Raw genomic sequence first — 20,584 nt, forward strand, 5'->3', positions numbered from 1 at the left:
TTCAACATGTCTGCTATTAATTTCTTTAAAGTTAAAATTATTAAAATATGTATATAAATTCTAATAAAATTTGTCTTATGTTTTGTAATGATTTTTTCTTTAAACTTTTTGCGCCAGTTTAGGAAGAACATGATTATGAAGTCTGCCATTTTTATGACGACTGCAGCTCAGCTTGCCTACTGTGTCTCCTTTAAGACTGATCACCAGTAAGTAGTATCAAGAGCCTTATCACGAGAGTGAAACCAACAGGGAAAAGTAAACAGGCATAAAAGTAGAACTGTAGTTTTAAAAATCAGTCATTCCATTCTTTTCTTCCTGACAGGGGTACAGAGGAGGAGGAGAGAATACGAACTAAAACAAATAAGGGAAGTAAGCAAGATGACCCTCCACAGTGAGCCCTAGTCCTTTGGCTCTCTGCATAGAAAAAACAAATCATAGAATCACAGAATGGTAAGGTTGGAAGGGACCTCTGGAGATCATCTAGTCCAACCGTCAGCGTAGCCTGTACAGGGACTGAACCCACGATCTTGGCATTAGCAGCACCACACTCTGACCAACTGAGCTAAACCCGCCCAGAAATGGTTGCCTGCAAGGCAGAAGTAGGCATGTCCAGAAACCAAGTCACAAATATCTGATAGAATGAAACTCATTACAAAACAGCACTTATTCTCTCCATTTCTGTATTAAAGCTCTGCTAAACTTCAGGTAATTATGCAGCTTGCAGGGATATCTGACCAAATCATAATCTTTTGTTTTGTCAGTAACAGCTTCTGTTTGCATTGGGAGGGACTGAAATTTGATACTGCTGCATTATTAATGCTTGCAATCTACTCTAGACTGAAGGGCAGATTTGCAGCAGGCTACAGCCTTGTCACCATGGTCCTACAGTGAATTTACATAATCAGAATGCCATACAAATAAACAGATAGACAAAGCAAAATAAAACTTTACCAGCCAGCTTTTCTGTCATATCTTGTTTTGCTTTTCCATTCAGAAACTGGGCTTTTGTGCAGAATGGCTGGAGAAGCAAATACTTATCTAAATTCAAAGAAGAACACATGTTAAAAATCTTAAGCAGAAAATTAAACACTTTAGAAATAATCAGAATATCAAAAAACGGAAATAACATCCTTACTTATGATATAGTAACTCCAAGAAAACAAAGCAATGTATTCAAGGGCATAAAAGCATAAAGGAAAACTCTTAACAACCCTGAACCTCTTCAACAATCCGGCAGTATGAGGCATTTTCATTTACTGAAAATATTCAGATTCTGCTCCCAAAGCCAAGAGAGTTGAGGAAGGAAATTAGCTGTGGCATGCACAAATCAGCAAAAATCTAGTTCTCTGATCTGCATAAGAGCCTCAGCAGTTTGACGTGCTTCTGAACAATGAAACACCAGCTATGAAATTATAATAAAAGCACCTACACACCTACGACTAGTCCAGCTAGCAGTATTTTTACTGGACTGGCAAAACACTGAAATAGTAAGATGACTTGTCTGCTTTGTGATGTGTCAGAATAAAAAATTATTACACAATACAATGTCCAGATGGAAATTATTTTAAAGAGCAACCCTTTACATTCAAAATTTAATCAATGAACTCTTGAAAATTAACAGTGAGTACATTACCTAAGTGTTGACATAGAGCCTGAATAACATTTGTGACAGCTGCATAAATGCCTGGATTTTTGGAGTTTAGGTTGTTGTCTACCATGGCAGGAATCAGCATGTTGATCACAGGTGATAAATTGTCTTTCAGCAATGGAATCATCTTGTGCATTGTCTCCAAAGCAACCTGATTTACTTTACTGTTGGAGTCATGTAAGCGAGACTTGAAAGCATCAAAAATCTGAAAAGGTATCCAAACAGCATTCATCAGAATTAACAATTAACGTTTGAAGTGGATATTATATTTCCTGCTTTATATTTGCATTTTTATTGTCCTTCTTCTCAAGAGACAGCTCTGATATGCAAAAAAGGGGATTTTAATCTTTTAGGAAGTAAAGCAACATTTGTTATTTGTATTCTGTGTATGATTCAACTAGTTTCAGAAACCTAGTTTCATCTGAATTTGAATCATTCTTATGCAATATAATAGAAGTACACTAGCCATATGTAACTTTCAATATGACTAGTATTTTCTGCAAAGAAAGTATTTTTAACAAGACAAAACCCTATTGGGCAAAAAAAGTCCATTTATAGCATCTTTGAGACATATGTTTTGTTTCTGCGTCCCTCACAGCACATAGTGAGATGGCTCTAGTCTCATAATCTGTACATGTCATTATGACATGCAGTAACATGCCTAAATTTGTTTCTGCCTTTCGGAGGCATAACTAACAGATATCCTCACAGAAAAGCTCTAGCCTGAACTTCTTAAGATTTGTTCATATTTTGAGTATCACCTGACAGTTCCTCGATCAAGCCCACAATTCTAAACTTCACCTCTTTTAGAATGATAACTGATCTTAATTTATAGATTTCAAAATCATTCACAAGTAGGACACTGGAGAGTTTCGCAGCAATATTTTATAGCTTCAAAGCAAAGACACTGCACTGTTAAAAGACAGTTTCAATCTGTCTATGCTTAATTTACAACTATTGGATCTCTTAGCAGTATTTTTCTTCTAAAGAAATTGTTTTCCCATCAGAAACAATATGTTCCTAAAGCAATTAAGACATTTCCTCACCTTCTCCTACATAAACATGTAGGCAAATTTCAACCGCCTGTTTCCAGAGACGGATCTTGATTTCTCCTTGCAGATCTTTTTGTAACCTGTTCCAGTATTTTAATCTTTTCCCCACAGACACATATGAAACTGCACACAGTACTCCAGAAATAGTTCCATGAGTTTTATCTCTATGTGAAAGCTTTCAAGCTCCTCCTATTTACTTCCAACTACCTTTGTAGCTCATGTTATCTCCCTTTAAGCATAACCGATCTGCTCCTCTGTGTTTTCCCATTAATCAGACATACTTATTGAAAGAGATTCTAAGATTTTCAGCAGAAAATTTTGTGACAGAACTTTCAAGACTGTTGAAATAGAATGTTTTTGTAGTTACCTTCACAATGTTTGCAACAACAAGGTCTTGATTGTTCTCTGTATCTGATAACAATTGCTTAATTCCATTTATTCGATCACGGAAGTCTTTTGCATTCAATAAATCTGTAATGACTTTAACATATTCTGCAGTTTCTAGTGAATTATGAGCTGTTCTTCTTGGAACTTCACGAGCTTCTGCAGATTCTTTACTGAAAAGGAAAACACATTATTCAGCATACACATAAGCAAGCTGGAACAGGAGTCTTTAATCTAAGACATTCTCTTTCAGTAGAGGTGCAGATACCAAGAGTATACAGAAAATCTTGTGATGAAGGAGGTCTCATGTTTAAATATGGTTATTTTAAAAGAACTCATGGACTTATGTGAAGTCCAGATAAGTATCTTGCATTTACAGACCAGTTCAGACAGATTCCCTAGCTCACTCCTAATGCTTGAACAAAGTTTTTTGATGGAACATGGAACAAGCATCTTTCTTCTTGCATCTTCAAGTTCAAGCCTGTTAGCTGTGAGCATACAAAACCTGACATCGATATCTTCTGTCCTTACAGTGTATCACAGGCCACTATAACTACTCAAATCAAGGATATGAGGGCCATGGGCAGACTCAGTACAGAGCATCTCTTATATGGAAATGGACAAGTAGCTTTACATGCCAAAGCAGAAATCCATCATCAAGCCTAAACTTGATTACTATCTTGAGTAGTAGAGAGTGCGTGACAGAAATCTGTTCCTGAGTAGATACCTTCCCCCAAGTTCAAAAGAAGACTTATTAGAAGACAAAACAGGAAACCAGAAATGGAGACGGTATGTTCTAGGATCACTGTCATCCCAGTTAAAAAATCTATCTCATTCCCTAGTCATCCAGGTAAGTACACAAATGGTTAATCTGATTTCTCAAGTGTGCTGTACCTGCCACCAGGCATTTTGTTTCTATAGAGAGTTTGAATAGCAACATCCGGACCTGATAATTGACCTGTGAATTCCAAGTGCTTGTGTGCTGTGTGTATTTTCATACATAACATATTGATAAACAAATTTGCTTTAAAATGCACAGATCAACTTTAATATTAGCAGCTATCCCATTTATCTGGGAAATGTAAAGTTTCAACGTTTTCTTCAAGTATGTTTAATTTTCACAAACTTGTGAATGCTTAGACAGTCTTTTCTTGTGGAGAGGCTATTCCCTCAGAGGTCAGTAACTAACAGGGTAAAACATTCAGTGATATCATTACCTCTCAGTGATGTTGAGAGCATCTCTGGAAGTAGATGATGACCTCGAATGCCCAACACTACTGGTATGGGAACGTCTTCCTTTTGCTGAAGGTGTATCTAATGGCATCTCCCCCAGACCCTGCACAAAGATAAAACTATTTATTAGCATCACTGGTATTCTTCTGCACTGCTGGAGACTCTTTAAAGGCAAGTCTGACAGCTATGCAAAGTATAATAGCAAAGCAGAGTTGATTCAGCGGATCTGCAATGAGTAAGGGCTTACAGAGTTTGGCTCATAAGCACTAACTTGCTCTGGGGCTGTCACTCGATTACTTGCAGTTCTCTGAACATACCTTTCCCATTCCCTGTAGATTCATTGCCTGTACCTAACAGCTACTAGTACAAGTTTGTATCTCTCAGCTGTTCAACAAAATCTTTTTTCCACATACCTTTTGACGTAGATTGCTAACAGACTCCTTAATGTAAGGCAAATCCTTGGCTGGCACATACTTTTCAAGCATTTTACCAAAATCAGGATGAGACATCATACTGAAGAGCATCTTTCGACCATAATACCTGCAAGGTAACAGACCATGACATACACATCTGTAAACACTGATTTACTCTGTGACTCCATTGCTAATTAGACACTTGTAATTTCAAAATACAAAAGTGCAAGAAGGTTGTTCTAAGCGTACCCTGACTTCCTTTTCCTGCTCCCACAAAGAAACTTTGCCTAGCAATTATTATTTAAACAACTGAGCAAAATGAGGAATAAGAACAGTCCTCCATTTCAATGTTGAAGTATCTGCTGTCTTTAAATTGGGTAGTCCAGCCTGCCAGTCAGAGCATGGCCCATGCCATGCCTGTGCCCTGGAGAGCACGTCCCTGGAGCCCCTCTCGTCCTGCCACTGTGGCAGGCACAGCTGCGGGAGGCATTCAGATGATTTGGCTATGCATGCTGTCCTAACAGCCATCCTCTGTCACTGCTAAGGAAAACACGGAGCTACACAGAAGCTTTAGCTGCTTGGAGTGGGCTTATCTGAATTATTGTTAGCTTTACCAACCTTGTTTCTTGTGAACCATCCTGCGCAAACCTGGCTATTGCAGGCAAAATCCTATCAGTGACATCTTTGGCTCCAGACAGTATCCGTGCAGGACCCATACGTTCTACAACATCCGACAGGTGCTGGGCTGTACATCTCCTCACCGCGGTATGCAGATGGCTTAAGAAAACACAACTGCTTAGTAAAAAGCCATGACAAGATTTAAATTACAGTATTCATCTGCTCTACCAAATGTAGTGTACAAGTTTTTATTCTTCATCTTTTACATAAAATGCAACGAGGATACTGCTGCTATGCAGATACTTATTCTGGTTTTATGGAAAAAATGTTGTGAAGTAGAAAGGAGAGGCTGAACTTTTTTAAAAGGATAATCCATTGAACTGATTTCATTTCTTCACTTAAAATATGTACTAGAATGCAGAATGAAAAGAGAAAATGAATGTCCTTTTTATTTAAAGTCGTTTTCATTCTCCTACCTTCTGTGGGGCAAAGTACTGCAGCTTTAAGATTGTTAAAACTGGAAATTTTCTTTTTTAAGGTGAAGCTTTTAGTTTGCTTTAAAATAGTTTGTTTTAGAAAGAACACTATTAAAATGTTCTTTTTAGATATTTTATGAAAAACAAATTCCCATGCACTGACCCATATCTTGTTTTATATCAATTTAAAATTAAATAAAGCAGTATTTTATTGACTTCTAAGAATCTTGCTGAAGTTTATTTCCTACAAAAAAAGAGATCATCGAATACTTATGCTGATTAAAATGAGAGAAATGATGGAATCAATTTTCAACTTGTGTAGCAAACTAACCCTGTACATAAATTAGGCTGCTGATCCCACATGAGTTTGGAGCATACGATTCAATTCCCCAAATTCGGAACATTCCAATTTTATTTTCATCGTTAGGTTAAAAATGCTATTTTAAGCACATTTTACTGCACAGTAAATGAGACATTTGTAAGGTTTACCTTTCATAGTGCAAATGGAAAAACATGTCTAAAGGAGAGAGCTAAGGAAATGAACTGCTTTGGTAAGTCGCACCAGTGGCTCCCTAGCTTTTCAGACACACATGAAGATCCAGCATTCTTCCTGAATGATTGTGTTCCCATTTCATCAAGATTTTAGTTTTCTGTAATCCCACAGATTATCATGGCCTCACTGGAAGTAAAGGTACCACTAGATTATACTGCAGTCCAGGACATGCTGGTAGCTCATATAGGTGGCTTCAGTCTGCGTAAAGACAACTATCTAGGTCTACTGAAACAGCAAAATGTAGCAACTCAGAATACAGTTCAGGCTGTAAAATCAGGGCAGCAACTTGGCTGCTAGTATGCTAAACTGTGCAAATACAGTGATACTGTTGGCCATTACTGAGCAACGTAATAGCTTTGACTAGTTTGCAGGACCCGCATTATATCTGCGGAGCAGTCACATGTTTCTGTAGCTTGGGAGAAGAAAACAGTAACAGAAAATTCTTAGTGTATGTACAGACAGTAAAACAACTATGAAGTTTAAAGATCTCACTAACCTGATGCAAACAAGTCCCTATTCCCCACAAATGCCTGCTGCCCATGCAAAATAGTAGGAAATCTCAGTGTATGCATAAGATTCTACAATTAAACATAACTGATACAGATAAGAAACATGACATTCAGATCTCTGAAATACTATCACTGTGATTTCAGATCTAGTCCTGGAATCATAATCACATGGATTCCTGGAATTACCTGGAATCACAATTTCACAGCTGAGCAAAAATCAGTATAGGTACCTAATCAGAGTTGAGAGTGCTTTACTTATGATAACAGTAGACTTAAAATGTGTAAAATAGAAAATACACACATTTTAAAATAAGATCTTACGAGTTTGTACTACAAGTTAACTTGAATGCAGAAGCTGTGGTGAATACAAAAGCTAAGAAACTCAATGTATAAGCCACATTTAGTACAATCATGCAATCACGTCAAACAACCTCAAGTTTTCCACATTATACTGAAGAAAGATATCATTCTTCTCCCATATTTCATCTTTTGAGTATAATTCTTCTATTCATTGTTCCACTCTCAAGAGATGATAGCTCCACAAGTCCCACATAGGCTTTTTTCCTAAGAAAGGCCAAATTTGCCTGAAGCCAATACTAGAAAAGCTGCAACTTGCAGGGCTACTCAGGCCAGCAGCTGACGTGCCACACATTGGAAACATACTGTATTCCGGGATTCAGTCACCTCTTCCACTAGAGGCTTCTTAGCTGTGAAGTCCCTGCTTCAAACACTGTATTCAAACTCACAGTTCAGACAATTTTTACACCTTATATCTCTGAAAATGTATTTGAGTTCACAATTTGGAGGGGTCAAATCTTCATAGGTCTAGAAATCTCAAGATAAATCAGTGTGTTTGAAACTGCTACTGCAAAGGGGGTATCAGATTTAGCCAGTTGTGCTCACGAGTATTGCCTAGCCTAGCATTTCTGAAAAAACGGTGAGAGTATATAAACAGATAATTGCTGAACCTTTTTACATAGCTTCTGAGTAAAAGCAATGTGTGCCTGCTGTCTGCTGCTCTTAAATTCAGAAAAAAAATTAATACATGTGGGCATGTTTCATAAATTATTTAACTCCCAAGGCTTATATTTGCTTTTCAGTTTAATGTTCAAATGGAAGAATAGTTCTTACTGCCTTTCAGGAGACAGAATCAATATATTCCATAACCATGAACTTCCCAGGAAACAAAATAGGAAGAAAAACATTTTGAATCAAGAATAACTTATGAGTTCCAGCTGTGCAGCAACTCTAAAGTTTGTTTTGTAACACTGTGTCTGATGCCCCTAATGGAAGGGACAGGCTACACGAAATTCATATGTGTCTAAATGATGGCACATACATCAGAGAATAAGTAGAACTAAGTGTACACCTGACATATGGAATGCCTAATGGCTCGGTTAAGTATTGCTATTATGGTGAATGAGGATATAAAAGGAAAAATAAAAGCATTCTTTACAGGTAAGGTGAAAGAAAATACTACATCTACTACAGATTAAAGTGAGCTAAAGGAAAGAATCAAACTATGAAAACAAGAATGGAAGCTTGTCATCTGTGAGGTACTCAAGAAAAATAGTGGCCATCACCGCTCACAGGAAATTAAAATGCAGACAAAAGACTACTAACAAGTTAAGTGTAAGAGAGTAATATAAAATGGACCAACATGATTGCATCCAGAGATAGACAGTTGTAAATCATTTTGCTATGATTTCTGTTAACTGTTTTCTATTAAGAAAACATAGTAGTGAAGAATTGATAAAAGAACTTTTCGAACGCAGAACAAATGGCAAATGAGAATGCTATCCGAGCTTTGCTAGACAATGCAAAATAGTTTCTTAGGACTATCATATTACACTGAATAAAACTACTGAATTCTTGCAAAACAACAAGAAAATATACAAGATTCCCAAATCAACAGCCACATTTTTATACAACACAAAAAGAAAGGTGTGTGTGTAGTGGGGGAAGACCTGCATTTTACTCATATGCCAAAAAACATATGCCCCTGGACAAAAGATGTGCAGAGTTAGATCACTGTATTTTTAATTCATTCTGCTTATCGTTTTTTGAAAAAGATTTAAATAATCACTATACTTGACTGTTTAATCTATTCAAGGTTATTTCTCCATAAAGTCTTAGTAGGAATTACCTTTGCCCTCCATTTATAAGAGAACAAAGTGCACGTGCTGGAGTCACATTATTAACCATAGCCTTCAGTGCTTTGTCTACATCTTCCCTTATAAATGTGTTGGATTCACCAGCTTTGTGCAAGAGGACTTTTACTGTATTATCTAGTTCTTGATCCATGTTCTTTTTCAGGTGGGTGAACAAATCCCCTAAACAGACCACAGCAGCTCGAGAAACACCTGAGCGTAAATTCTTGACCTGCACACAGAAAAACCCAAACAAACAATGAATATTGCTTATAAATATACTTAAAATTAAGTAAAGCTTTATGTTTCCCACTGCAATTTTTACATAATTTTAAAATTGAGAAATAACTTTCTTATTTGATTCACAATGTGTGAGAATTAAAATACATATACATTAAAATGCTATAAAGTACAATCTAAATGTTTTCAGTTTCTTTGGAAGTCAAATAACCTGTTGGTAACTGAAGTATGAGCTGCTTCACTGAACTACAAACTCATCCTTTTCAGGATGTCCAAAACAGAAAAATGAACTACAGATGAATATACCATTTCATGTCCATGTATCTCAGAGCTATGAAATACATATACACACACAAACACACACGTATAGTCAGTGAAATACTGTGATACTAGAATTTAACCTCTTGAGCCACAGCCAAACTTGTCTCATGCAGTTTTACAGTCAGAATATCCACATGATAGGCAGACAAACATCTCACAAAGTTCAGACCTTCAATTTTCTTCTCCCTATGTAAAGTAAATATTTACATTAAAAACATTTACAAATTTCTTGCAGAAATATGAAGGTAGAAATACTAAGGAATCAAATAGCAAACAAATTAGATTGCAAACAGCAATGACATTTAAAACAGAAAATTCTTTCACAGTAGGTCTATCCTTTAATGTGGGAGTAGGGCTGTGTTAACATACCAGCCTCTAAATTCTTTCCTACAATTCTGTCCACAGATAAAGAAAACGATTACTTTCCTTCACAAAACTGAAAAGGCAGCGTTTTTCCCCCATTAGAGCAGCAGTAAAGCCTTGTATTCCACAGAAAATAAACAAGAAGGTATTGGTGGAGGCCCTACACAAAACAGGACTTAGACTTCAACAATACTGCAAGTTTCTGAAAACACTAAGCATCATTTTACAGCAGTTACAATTTAAACTAGATTCAGACTGAAGAATAGCTTTTTCCGTTTTTCATCTGTTACTTGGAATCCTTTTCACTTACTTTTATGTTACCTCCATTTTGCCAGTTTGTTAAGTTATCAACATAAATGTCTTCTACATTATGTTCAGGCTCTGAATAGATGTTTACACTCACCAGTCATCATCAGCTAAAAGTCTCAGGGCTTCTGTCAGTGCTGTTTCTGGTTTTGAAAAGGGTTGTAATTCTGATGGATCCACTATTTCTGGACTGTGAGTGACTGATGGGGTCCGATCTTTATACTGTCCTCGTGCTCCAAGAGAAATGTCATCTGTAAAGTCATAAAGCATACCAAATAATTAGCATAATCTGAAGAAATCAGTTTCTTCAAAGGAAGAAAATATAGAAAGTCTGAAGTTTATAGACATTGCTTCTGCTGAAGGACCAAGTTTACAAAAACACAGCTTCCTCTGTTACCTTTCAAGGAGGTAACATCCTTGAAAGATGAAAATCTTTGCGTACAATTACCACTTTAAAGTCACAAACACAAATGTATTTTTTCTAACATAAAAATATATGAACAATGTGCTAAAGCACAACATAGTAAAACTTGAAAGAGCCTAGGTATGAATTTATCTGAAAACTGAAATTGAAAATCACTGCATAAAGTTCAACACTTTTTCAGCCTTCAGAAGAAATTTGACATACTAATCTTGTGATACAAAAAAGATTATCTAGCTTCTGTTGTTCGAGGAGATGGAAAAAATCATAATTGTGAGTAATTAGCTACCGAGAAATAATTTTATAAGGTGTGCAGTCATAAGAAAAGAACCCCAGAGTAAATGCTGTTAACAGAGAATTTTTAGTCCAATGAATCATTCAATTCCATTTTAACAAGATAATAATCATGTTCAGTTTATTATAGCATAAAGTTCTTATTATATCTGGAAGACTATTTATTTTCAATTCATTTTATTGTCATATTAAAACCTGTACTTTCTGTCATATTTACAATGTATTCGTATTTTTCCAATATTACAGACAACTGGGAAACTCTCAAGCCTATGACCATCATCAACATTCGTTTGTACTCTGAAGAGGTTTCGAATGTATATCTTAAAAGCATCTCAGTGAAAAACGTATCTAGAAGAACTTTTTCTTGGGGCAGGAAGGGGTTGGAAGAGAGCCAGTTTTCCAGCAATACTTTACATCATTTAGGTTACCGATCAAGAAAAAAAAAACTCTAGTGTTTCAAACATTTCCCTAACAAATTACATTTGAAGAACGTTTCAAGGGAGCAGTGATGAGTTCTGTCCCTCTTCCTCATCCCCTGTAATTTTCTAGAGCATCTCAGGCCAATTAATTTTACAAATAAATCACACTAAACCTGACTGTATTTTGGAATTTTCACACACAACTCATCTAAACATTTTAACATAGTCTCTTACATTTGGTTCAGTCATTTATGTTCAGTAACAGCCTACCAGAATCTAGCAAGGTTGAACACTGCGTCTTCTTCAAACTGGATGTTCTTTTTAATGAAGGACTCGACACAACGTTTTCTAATGACGAAGATTCATTTCTTGATGATGCTAATATATCCCCATAGAGACTTAAATCTAGAAAACAGAAAAAAACATCTGAACTACAACAGCAAAATCAGAAAAAGGGAAATGACTTGTATTTTCAGACCTAATTTGCTTTTTGTAATTTTTATTAACTGTAGCGTTTCAAGTATTTCTCATAAGCACTTTACTTTTCAGTATTTGCACTATAGGACTCACAACAAATGACTGGAGAGCACACTGCAATGTGAAATGCACTGAAATCATACCTTATGTCATACTAACAGTCATCATCTTTAATAATTATCCCAGAATTATAATTTCAATTTCAGCAACATTTAATAGAACATTATTCATTTAAGACAAACACTAATCCTCACTTTTTATTGTTATTTTCTCTGGTTCATTCAGCTTGAGTATCACCCAGGGATTTTCTTCTTTTTCTTCGAGGTCTTCGTGTTGTTCTTTGTGACTCTGTTCTTTTTCTTCTTTTTTCTTCTGCCTCATCTTATCCTGGGCAGATTTTGACATGGCAATTTTTAACTGCAGGAAATTAATCCAACCATTAGGAGATATAATAATAATAAAAATAATCTCATTTTAATCTAAAATATAATAGGATGAAAAAAGAACTTCAGATAACCAACTTAACTTGGTATCAGCAGTATTGTTAGTTGGTGTCATTAATAACAGCCCTTTTAAGAAAAGAATGCAAATTCCGTATGGTCTATGCCAAGATGATCAAATTTATTTCATATGCATTTATCAATTAAAAAATGCTAATCCATTCCTGTCCTTATTTACACTGCATGAACAATCTGCAGTAGTCAATTTACTGAGAAAATGTAGCCTCTTTTTTATTTAACCATTGTTAGAAAAATAATGCTGAACTACAAGAAACTTCTGGTTTAGGCTTAATGCAACATTCTGCAAACTTTGGGAGAAAGAAACTGTTCTCATTACTGTTTGCACAAAAAAAAAAAAAAGTTAAATAAGCCATTCAGATCAAAAATTTGCACATAGCCAACCAGATGTTGACAAACGAGTTCTCACTACTAACCCAGCTTTAGTCTTCAAAGTATGATGGAACTCAGCGAATAACATAAACAAAGGACTTGTATTCTATTGCCAGCCACCTGAGCTATGATTTAATATTTTTTAATCAAACTCTTGTTTACCAGAACATAGAGACTATAAAACTATATTCAGCTGTGTTCATGCCTATTAGAAAACACAAAGCGAGACAATAAAATTGTTCTGAAATTACCTCTTTTTCATTTTCAAGGTGAAGATAAGCAGCACTGTTCTGCCGGATGCCTCTCCCACAGATCCCTGACGATGGCTCAGTGTCTGGACTGACAGCTTGGTCACCTCCATTCTCTACACATGTTATGGACTGGCTATACGTTAGTGCAGAAGAACTTCCAAAAACACCTGAAAGGCATATCATGTTGTGTCTTCATCAAAATAATCATCTCAGCCAGAAGAATCCAACAAAAACTAATGCAAAACAAAAGTAATTCCAGAAGATAAAAACATTGCTATTGTAATATTAGTGCTAATTTCCATCTAAATGTATTCTTCTATAACTCTACCGAGTACAGTGGATGTTTGTGCACGTGTAGCCAGGTGCACCTGGCTACAAGGAGCACCTAACCGTCATCATTTGCTACCGTTCTGTCATTTATGAAAATAGCGTAGTAAAACGGATTTCTCAAAAGGAATGGAGCAATGTAACATGCAACTGCAAAACTTGAAAGGATAATTCTTTATATTTACTGTTGAAGCTGGAGATTGTCTACAATTTAAAATGTTTTAAGGAATCTACTTAGTTCCCCTTCTCCCACTCTGTAAGAAAAACACTTTTCCTCATTTTAAAAATATAAATAAAACACAGAAGATAATTTTGGTTTTGTAATACCTTTACCAACAACTGCTACTGATTCTTCAGATAGGATCCTTGGAGAAATGAAATCTTGGTTGTTCATTTGTTGAAAACTAGAAGTTGACCCTGTAAAACCTAAAAAAACCCAACAACCAAACAAATAAAAAAAAGAAAAAGCCAAAAAAACCCAAACAGATTGTGTAAATCATGTAGTTTACCCTTTGGTAGATGTTTTGTTCTTCTACAATGTCACCATACACTGACATCTGAATTGTTTATCACATTTATAAATCATTGTTTTTTCAAGTCACTGAAATTCATAAGATTTACCAAATACTGATATTAACAGAATACTTGTAAGCATGCAGTAAATACAATTTCTGCCAAAGACAGTAAAGATAACCCATGTTTGTAAGAGGAGGTAGTATCTGTTTAAACCAACATATTCCACAAAAAATCCAGAAGTTTTAAACTAGTTTAATGGAAATGTAGAACTATTTCTTACATAATTCAGAAGAATTGAATCAAAATAGTATTTGATAAAGTATTTTTTTTTGTCTCAAACGGCACTTAATGTTTTCTGTATAAATTAGCAGTTTTTCAAGTTCTTCAGTTAAATGAATGACGTATTTTATGTAGTTCTGTTTTGGCTACATGAATAGCAAATAAAAACAGATAACTACGTGTTATTAATTGATAATTAATAATCTACATTTGCTTTTGCTATTTAACCTAAATAATCTGAAATTTCTAAACAGAAAAAGCTAAGCGTCTACTAGAAAGCTTATTAATAGAGCCACTGGATTACTGAACTGTCTCAGTTGAGAAACATTCGGGCGACGTGACAGCCATACGTTTCCTTCTATGGTTGCTGTAAATCTTTCACAGTTACATGAGGAACCAGACACACCAAACTGGAAGTTGCTCTCTACTAGGCATGCCGAAGGATAACGAGCGGGGACTCATCAGAGCTGCTGTGCTTAACTGCCTTTACCTCCACCAGAACCACAGAACGATTACAGGTGCAAGATATGAGACACCTCTTTCCCTTGCAAGGGATCTGAGTATCACATAGTTTTAATTTTGGACCTCTCCTTTTTGTGCTTTATGAGAAAAAAAGATCAACTGAAAGAGTTTCTAAGGAAAAAATATGCTGTCCTCCCACAGAAGCAATTATTGGCTTCTGGATGTTCCAAACTTTAATTTCTGAGAACTGTCAGAATTGGTCTTTTGTCATTTTCTTGAATACAATCTCCTTACCACAGATCCTGGCTGGAAACACTTACAAATTCCCATTTTACTTGTGGCATGGAATAAGCAGGTGTTAAAAAACAAAGGATTTATAAATGTGATTATATATTCTACCTCTATTCTACCTCTATTCCTCAGTTTTGTATCTTTTATATAAAATAGCACTTGATTATTTGTTAAAAAAAATAACAAAAAAAAAACACTTTTGAGGACAGACAAATTATCCATTTTAATCACAAAATCACAGCACAAAAAATCTTATCAGAACACATATCATTTTATGATTCAATTTCTATTAAAACTTGGAATATTGCTATTTGCTGTCATATTTGCCACTAAAACGCTGTTACTTGATGTTTACTTTAGCCACTACAAGGGAGATCTAAACAAGAGGAGACAGTGAGGACATGTACTCCTTAAACTGACTTCCACAATTTACATTTGATGTTCAAAAAAGCCTTTTTTTGTTTGAATATCCCTTATATACATCTGTGTCATATACACAGCAGTTATGATGCAGGGAACAGTAGGAACACCGAACGGTGGATTATTCCTAGTATGTTCTCAGTAAAATGATCCAGTTAAAACAGAAATTAAAAAATGTAATGGCTTAAGTTCCTTAATTTTACCAATGAAAAACAAAGTAATTTAAAACCTCAAACTTCTAAAGCTATTAATATTCAGACTGCGATAAATAACATTTTGAACATTTACTGTCTCCTGATCTTTAATTTTAACTGGCACTTGTTTATGTTAAAACCCCCCAACAATTAGAATAGGTATAAAGACTAGATGAGAGAGAATAAAGGTAAGTACCTTGAAATGTATTATCTATAAAAACTAATTTTAAAAAAGATAAATAGCCTTTTTGTCATAAATGAGAGGTCAGATGAACAGTAATGTAGCAGACTCACAAACCTTTTGAATGCTTAAAACTTCTTCCGTGTTCTATGTTTTGACTTTTAAAAATAGTAGGTGACACTTCACTTTGCTTCTTGTCTTCAAAATCACCACATCCACTGCCACGTCTCAAACACTGACCAACTATGCTGACATTTGAAGTCCCTTTATCATGAAACATTAGCCCTGTAAAAGGAAAAATAGCAAACATATATATAAAAAATTCTAGGTAATACAGGACTCTCAAAAAGTCACATTTTTAGAGACTCTCAAACTGTTTTTCTATATGCAATATGAGTATTCCTTCCTAGAGAAATCTTAACATGACAGCAAAGATGCTCAGGGTCTGTTCACCCTTCACACGCAAAGGCTCTTATGTACAGACACTGGTTGAAAATCTAACTCAAAGCCTGAAAATTTGTTTTTATTTAAGTCTTTCAAATATGAATATTTAAATACTAATTAATTCATCATTAAAAGCAAAACTAAAATATGATTAAATTAACTGAAAATAATAATAATTTAAAGCACAAGAAACTACAGTTCGGCAAGGCGAACCCCAGCTACAGGCATGAATAATCAGTCATAGAAAGAGAGCGGGAAGTAAGTGGTAAAAGGCAAATATACTGGGATATATAAACAGCTGCATGGGTACTTGTTGTAATCCTTCTACTCCATTCAACTCTAAGAGCACAACAGGTATTGCATGGGTGCTGCGTTTCAAAAAAAGAGGTAGATCTGTTGAAAAGAGCCTAGATGACAACAACAGGAACAATTAAAAGTCTATCAAGTGTAACCTATGAAGGGAAGTTGGAAAAAATGGAGGTTACTCCAGAGAACAGAAGACCAAAGAAAAAAAGGAAGAATCTTCTGATAGATAAAAGGTTGCTTCTTGGAAGAAAAAAACAGTCCATCCTTGGTATTAAAACCAAAAAGTAATGGGATTAAATTACAGTAAGGAGGATTTATGTTCAGTGTTTGAAAACTTACTTGGTGAGAACAGCTACATGCCAAAATGATTTTTACAAGTTCTACAAATTCTGGTATAAAAGTTCAGAGCCTTGTGAGATTTGACTTGTGTGATGGGTCCAATCCAGTCAGTAGTTGGGGGAAGCTATTCCAACCTAGCCAGCAATGGAATTTTCTTTATCAGTTAGCTGCACATGTATTAAGATGACCTTATCAGTAAAGTATGCTGTCAGCTCTTCACAAGAGGTCTGGGGCTGTACATTCTTGTTGATTAACTGGTTCAGTAAGCAAAATAATTGTGCTGCTCATTATTTTACACTTAAGGTCAACTTCTCACAAAAGGTCTTTTCATGGAATGAATCTAAAAGGGTTAGCCACAAAATTTATTATTACGTATCTGCAGTGTTTGCTTTCCAACTTGTTCAGTCTTTTCAGACATCCTCCAATCTTAATAGCACCGAGTTTTCTGAAAAAATACACAGCTGCTGAGGCTCCAAGAGGGTGCTTTAGAGCAGTCATTGGGAAGAGGGGCCAGAAAAGATCTTTGTGGGCTCTGCTCCCTCAGTTCTTTTCCTCTAAGAAATATCTCCATCTAGTTGAGACAAACTTGATTAACTATAAATAATCATAAACAATCAATTTTTGCCCATTACAGAAATCTGTGCTTGCAGTTCACTATATGCATAAAATAGAACAACATTGCTGAATTTCAGCTATCTATGAGGAAATTAACTGGTTGCAACCGCCTGATTTTTTTTTTTAAGTCTTATTTAGCTGGTGCCCAATGAATTTTCAAATAATAGTTTTGAATTTTGAAGAGCATATACTCACAAGTGTCATTTGTATTAAAACATTTTGTCGTGACACAGAAAGAAAAAAACCCTTGAATTTCTTCTTACCTGCAGAACCACAGTATAATCTCAGTTGGATCAAATAAAGTCTAGCAATTCTTTTTTTAAGCACTCAAGGGACAAATCTCATTGAACAAGTAAGAACAAAGTCAAATCAAATACTAGCCAAAGTGATAATTCTGCCATATCTATGAAGAAAGTTATCTATTTATAAACTCAGTAAAATACCTGTGCTAGAGGTATGTTCTGTCACATTAGTGTCTCTATTTCTTGCTGAAGTTATTCTTGCAGGCTGTGATTTGCTGCCAAGTAGTGGAAAGATGTCTGACCTGTCACAATATAAAAAATACTTACATACGTACAATTATACACACTAGTCAAAGCCCATCTGAACAACACTTCCTAGCAGAGACACTGCTATATTTCACTTCCTCTTCTTCAGTATATTTGTGGACAAATATTTCAAGTAAACTCCTACAAATGTTCACACTGAATAGAAAAAGAAAATTAATTCAGTAGAAATTATTTCATTAGCTGTTCTACTAAGAACACCACCATAAAGACAAGCCTTAAAAGTACACTTCACAGCAGTAGTAAAATTAACACACATTAAAAAAATCTAAGGAATCATTTGTCTGGGGGACTGACACTGCTGACTGCAATCTGGCAAAGAATGGCAAATGACAGTCACCAAAACTACTGACTTCTGATTTTCAAAATTAGCTGTGCTTTCAGCTCAGCTTCTAGCAGATAGATATTCACCAGGAAAACGTTGTTTTATACCAATCTTGATACCTCTTTTTTTTTTTTTTTTTTTTTTTTTCCAAAATTATGTACTCCTGGTCTACATTAGAGTTACAGACAAACAGCAGCTCTTCCAGTTTCTGCTAGTATTGAAAACCACAAGACTGGCTTTTCAGATCCTGCGGAAAGCCCATATACATCAGCCCACATACATAACCAATAAAGAGAAACTTCATTAACGCTTGTATTAAGTTTTCATTATTTATGGTACTATATCAGTGGATACAATCCTTCTAAAAGTAGATACACAGAAGAAGGCTGCATTTTTGTTGCCCACTGTACCTATTTTGTGAACAGACAATGCCAATTTCCAGTGCTGGTAAATTAGCATCTGAACTAACCTCTCTGAAGATCCAGTATCTGTGAATCCTGTAAAATATTAAACTTGTGTTGTCACAGAATAATTGAAATGGTACGTGCTACAGCATGTATCCTTATCATAGCTGTTTTGGTCAAAACCTTGCCTCAAAGAACATTATATGTAGAATTTTGTAATCTTGATTTTGGGGATATTCTTTTATTTTCATGTGTTATTTTAAAGGTTATTTTTACAACCACAATTCAGCAATAATACATATGTGGAAGACAGAAATTACTCCTGAGACTCAACAGCTGTGAAAATCCCATTTCTGAACCATTCTAGGCTCAATAACTTTCCTTCTGTATGTCTCTTCTCTTCTTTCCTATTTTATTAATACAGCTGTATGCCAGCTTTAAAAGGATGCAGTTAGTATATACAAAAATACAACACATTCTTAGGATCAGAGCTACAAGCAGCTTTATCATGGGCTTCCAGAGTGGAAGGAAGATTGTGTACTGCAGAATTTTCAAAATTCCACAGAACTTTCCACTTAATTAAAAAAAAAAAGGTCATACTGCTTACAACCAATTGTATCATTGCACTGCATAATCAAAATAACTTGTATCATCACACAGTTTCTTTTCAGAGGAGCTCAATGAAGGCATTTTAGGTTAACAATAGTCTGTCAGTAATAAAATGGAAATCATTCACAATTTGCAATAATAAGAAACTTTTACTTTGTTTTTTTTCTTATCTCTCTCTCAAAAAAAAAATCCAGTTTAAATGTACAGGCTGCAGTAAGCAAACCTTATCCTTCCTCTTAACTCCTCCTTCTTACTCATTTGTTTTGGCTATGGTTCACATACCTTCTATGACAGGCTAAAATCATCATGAAATATTTACTGCCACTGGCAGGACTTCAACTGCACGGTGTTACTATGGCTACACCTCAGGACTTTTTCTAGTTAAAAGCTGCAATAAACTGGAATAATGTAATTAAGCAGCTAGAGTGTAGAGCAAAGTATTTTCAAGAAGGAAAATAATTCATAGATAAAATTAAGTATCTAAAAGATAAACTAAAGATTACACCCCTTAATGTCTAACTAGCACCAGCAGATTTTCTGCGTAAGAATTCCAACTCAGAGCTTACAAACAAGTTACACTCACATTACTCTCCTCCTGTGCGGAGCTGCGGACACTGGTGAAGTCAGAGACTCCTGGCTGCAGACTCCACTCTCACTACAGGAGCTCACACTTGGGGAAGAAGTGTGGGAAGGGGAATCCACAGACAGATCATGTTTTAGAGCAGAATCAGGACTTTCAAGATCTGAAATGCTGCTGCTTAGCTTTGCCCTCTTCTTAGCTGCACTATTTCGTAGAGATCTAAGTGAACTCTGCATCTAAGCAGGATCAAAAAGAAAACATCAGTATTTATTCACTGCACAGGAAAAAAGGCTTTCTTAAGCAAAAGCAAGCATGTTTCTAACTGTTTAGTTCAATTCACTAACAGGAGTTCAGCATGCACGTGCCTACTGGACAACATCACCGAACATTTACATAGGTTATGCAGTATCCTAATGTATTTTACTTCACAAAAAATAATTATAATTTATATAAATGCAAATATTGCACAGACAGGTTATGCAGTATCCTAATGTATTTTACTTCACAAAAAATAATTATAATTTATATAAATGCAAATATTGCACAGACACTGTATCCAACTTTGTTTTGCAAACCACAAGAATAGATTCCTTGCGATCAGCTGCTCTTACTTTTTTCAATAGGCTTGAATAAAGAAAGTGTTTGATGGCTGCAAGTACACACAATTGATATGTAGGACCTCAGTCTTTTGCATTCTGAACTGTGCAA

At 35.4% G+C, this 20,584-nt stretch overlaps 1 protein-coding gene across 1 annotated transcript in view; it reads right to left on the reverse strand.

The window, feature by feature from the left end:
- The window catches only part of TOGARAM1 (TOG array regulator of axonemal microtubules 1), a 41,685-nt gene that overhangs the window by 1,621 nt on the left and 19,480 nt on the right, over positions 1-20,584 (reverse strand). The window contains exons 7-22 of the mRNA XM_062577709.1: positions 19,880-20,112; positions 17,836-17,936; positions 15,806-15,973; positions 13,673-13,771; positions 13,019-13,185; positions 12,132-12,294; positions 11,671-11,805; positions 10,364-10,517; positions 9,678-9,783; positions 9,033-9,268; positions 5,349-5,507; positions 4,731-4,857; positions 4,302-4,420; positions 3,068-3,257; positions 1,634-1,853; positions 952-1,038 (exon numbers count right to left, since the gene is read on the reverse strand). Of these exons, the coding sequence (XP_062433693.1) occupies positions 952-1,038; positions 1,634-1,853; positions 3,068-3,257; positions 4,302-4,420; positions 4,731-4,857; positions 5,349-5,507; positions 9,033-9,268; positions 9,678-9,783; positions 10,364-10,517; positions 11,671-11,805; positions 12,132-12,294; positions 13,019-13,185; positions 13,673-13,771; positions 15,806-15,973; positions 17,836-17,936; positions 19,880-20,112 (2,464 nt within the window). The remainder of the gene's footprint in view (positions 1-951; positions 1,039-1,633; positions 1,854-3,067; positions 3,258-4,301; positions 4,421-4,730; positions 4,858-5,348; positions 5,508-9,032; positions 9,269-9,677; positions 9,784-10,363; positions 10,518-11,670; positions 11,806-12,131; positions 12,295-13,018; positions 13,186-13,672; positions 13,772-15,805; positions 15,974-17,835; positions 17,937-19,879; positions 20,113-20,584) is intronic.

The sequence above is a fragment of the Rhea pennata genome, chromosome 5 (genome assembly GCF_028389875.1).
Source record: "Rhea pennata isolate bPtePen1 chromosome 5, bPtePen1.pri, whole genome shotgun sequence".
NCBI classification, from domain to species: Eukaryota; Metazoa; Chordata; class Aves; order Rheiformes; family Rheidae; genus Rhea; species Rhea pennata.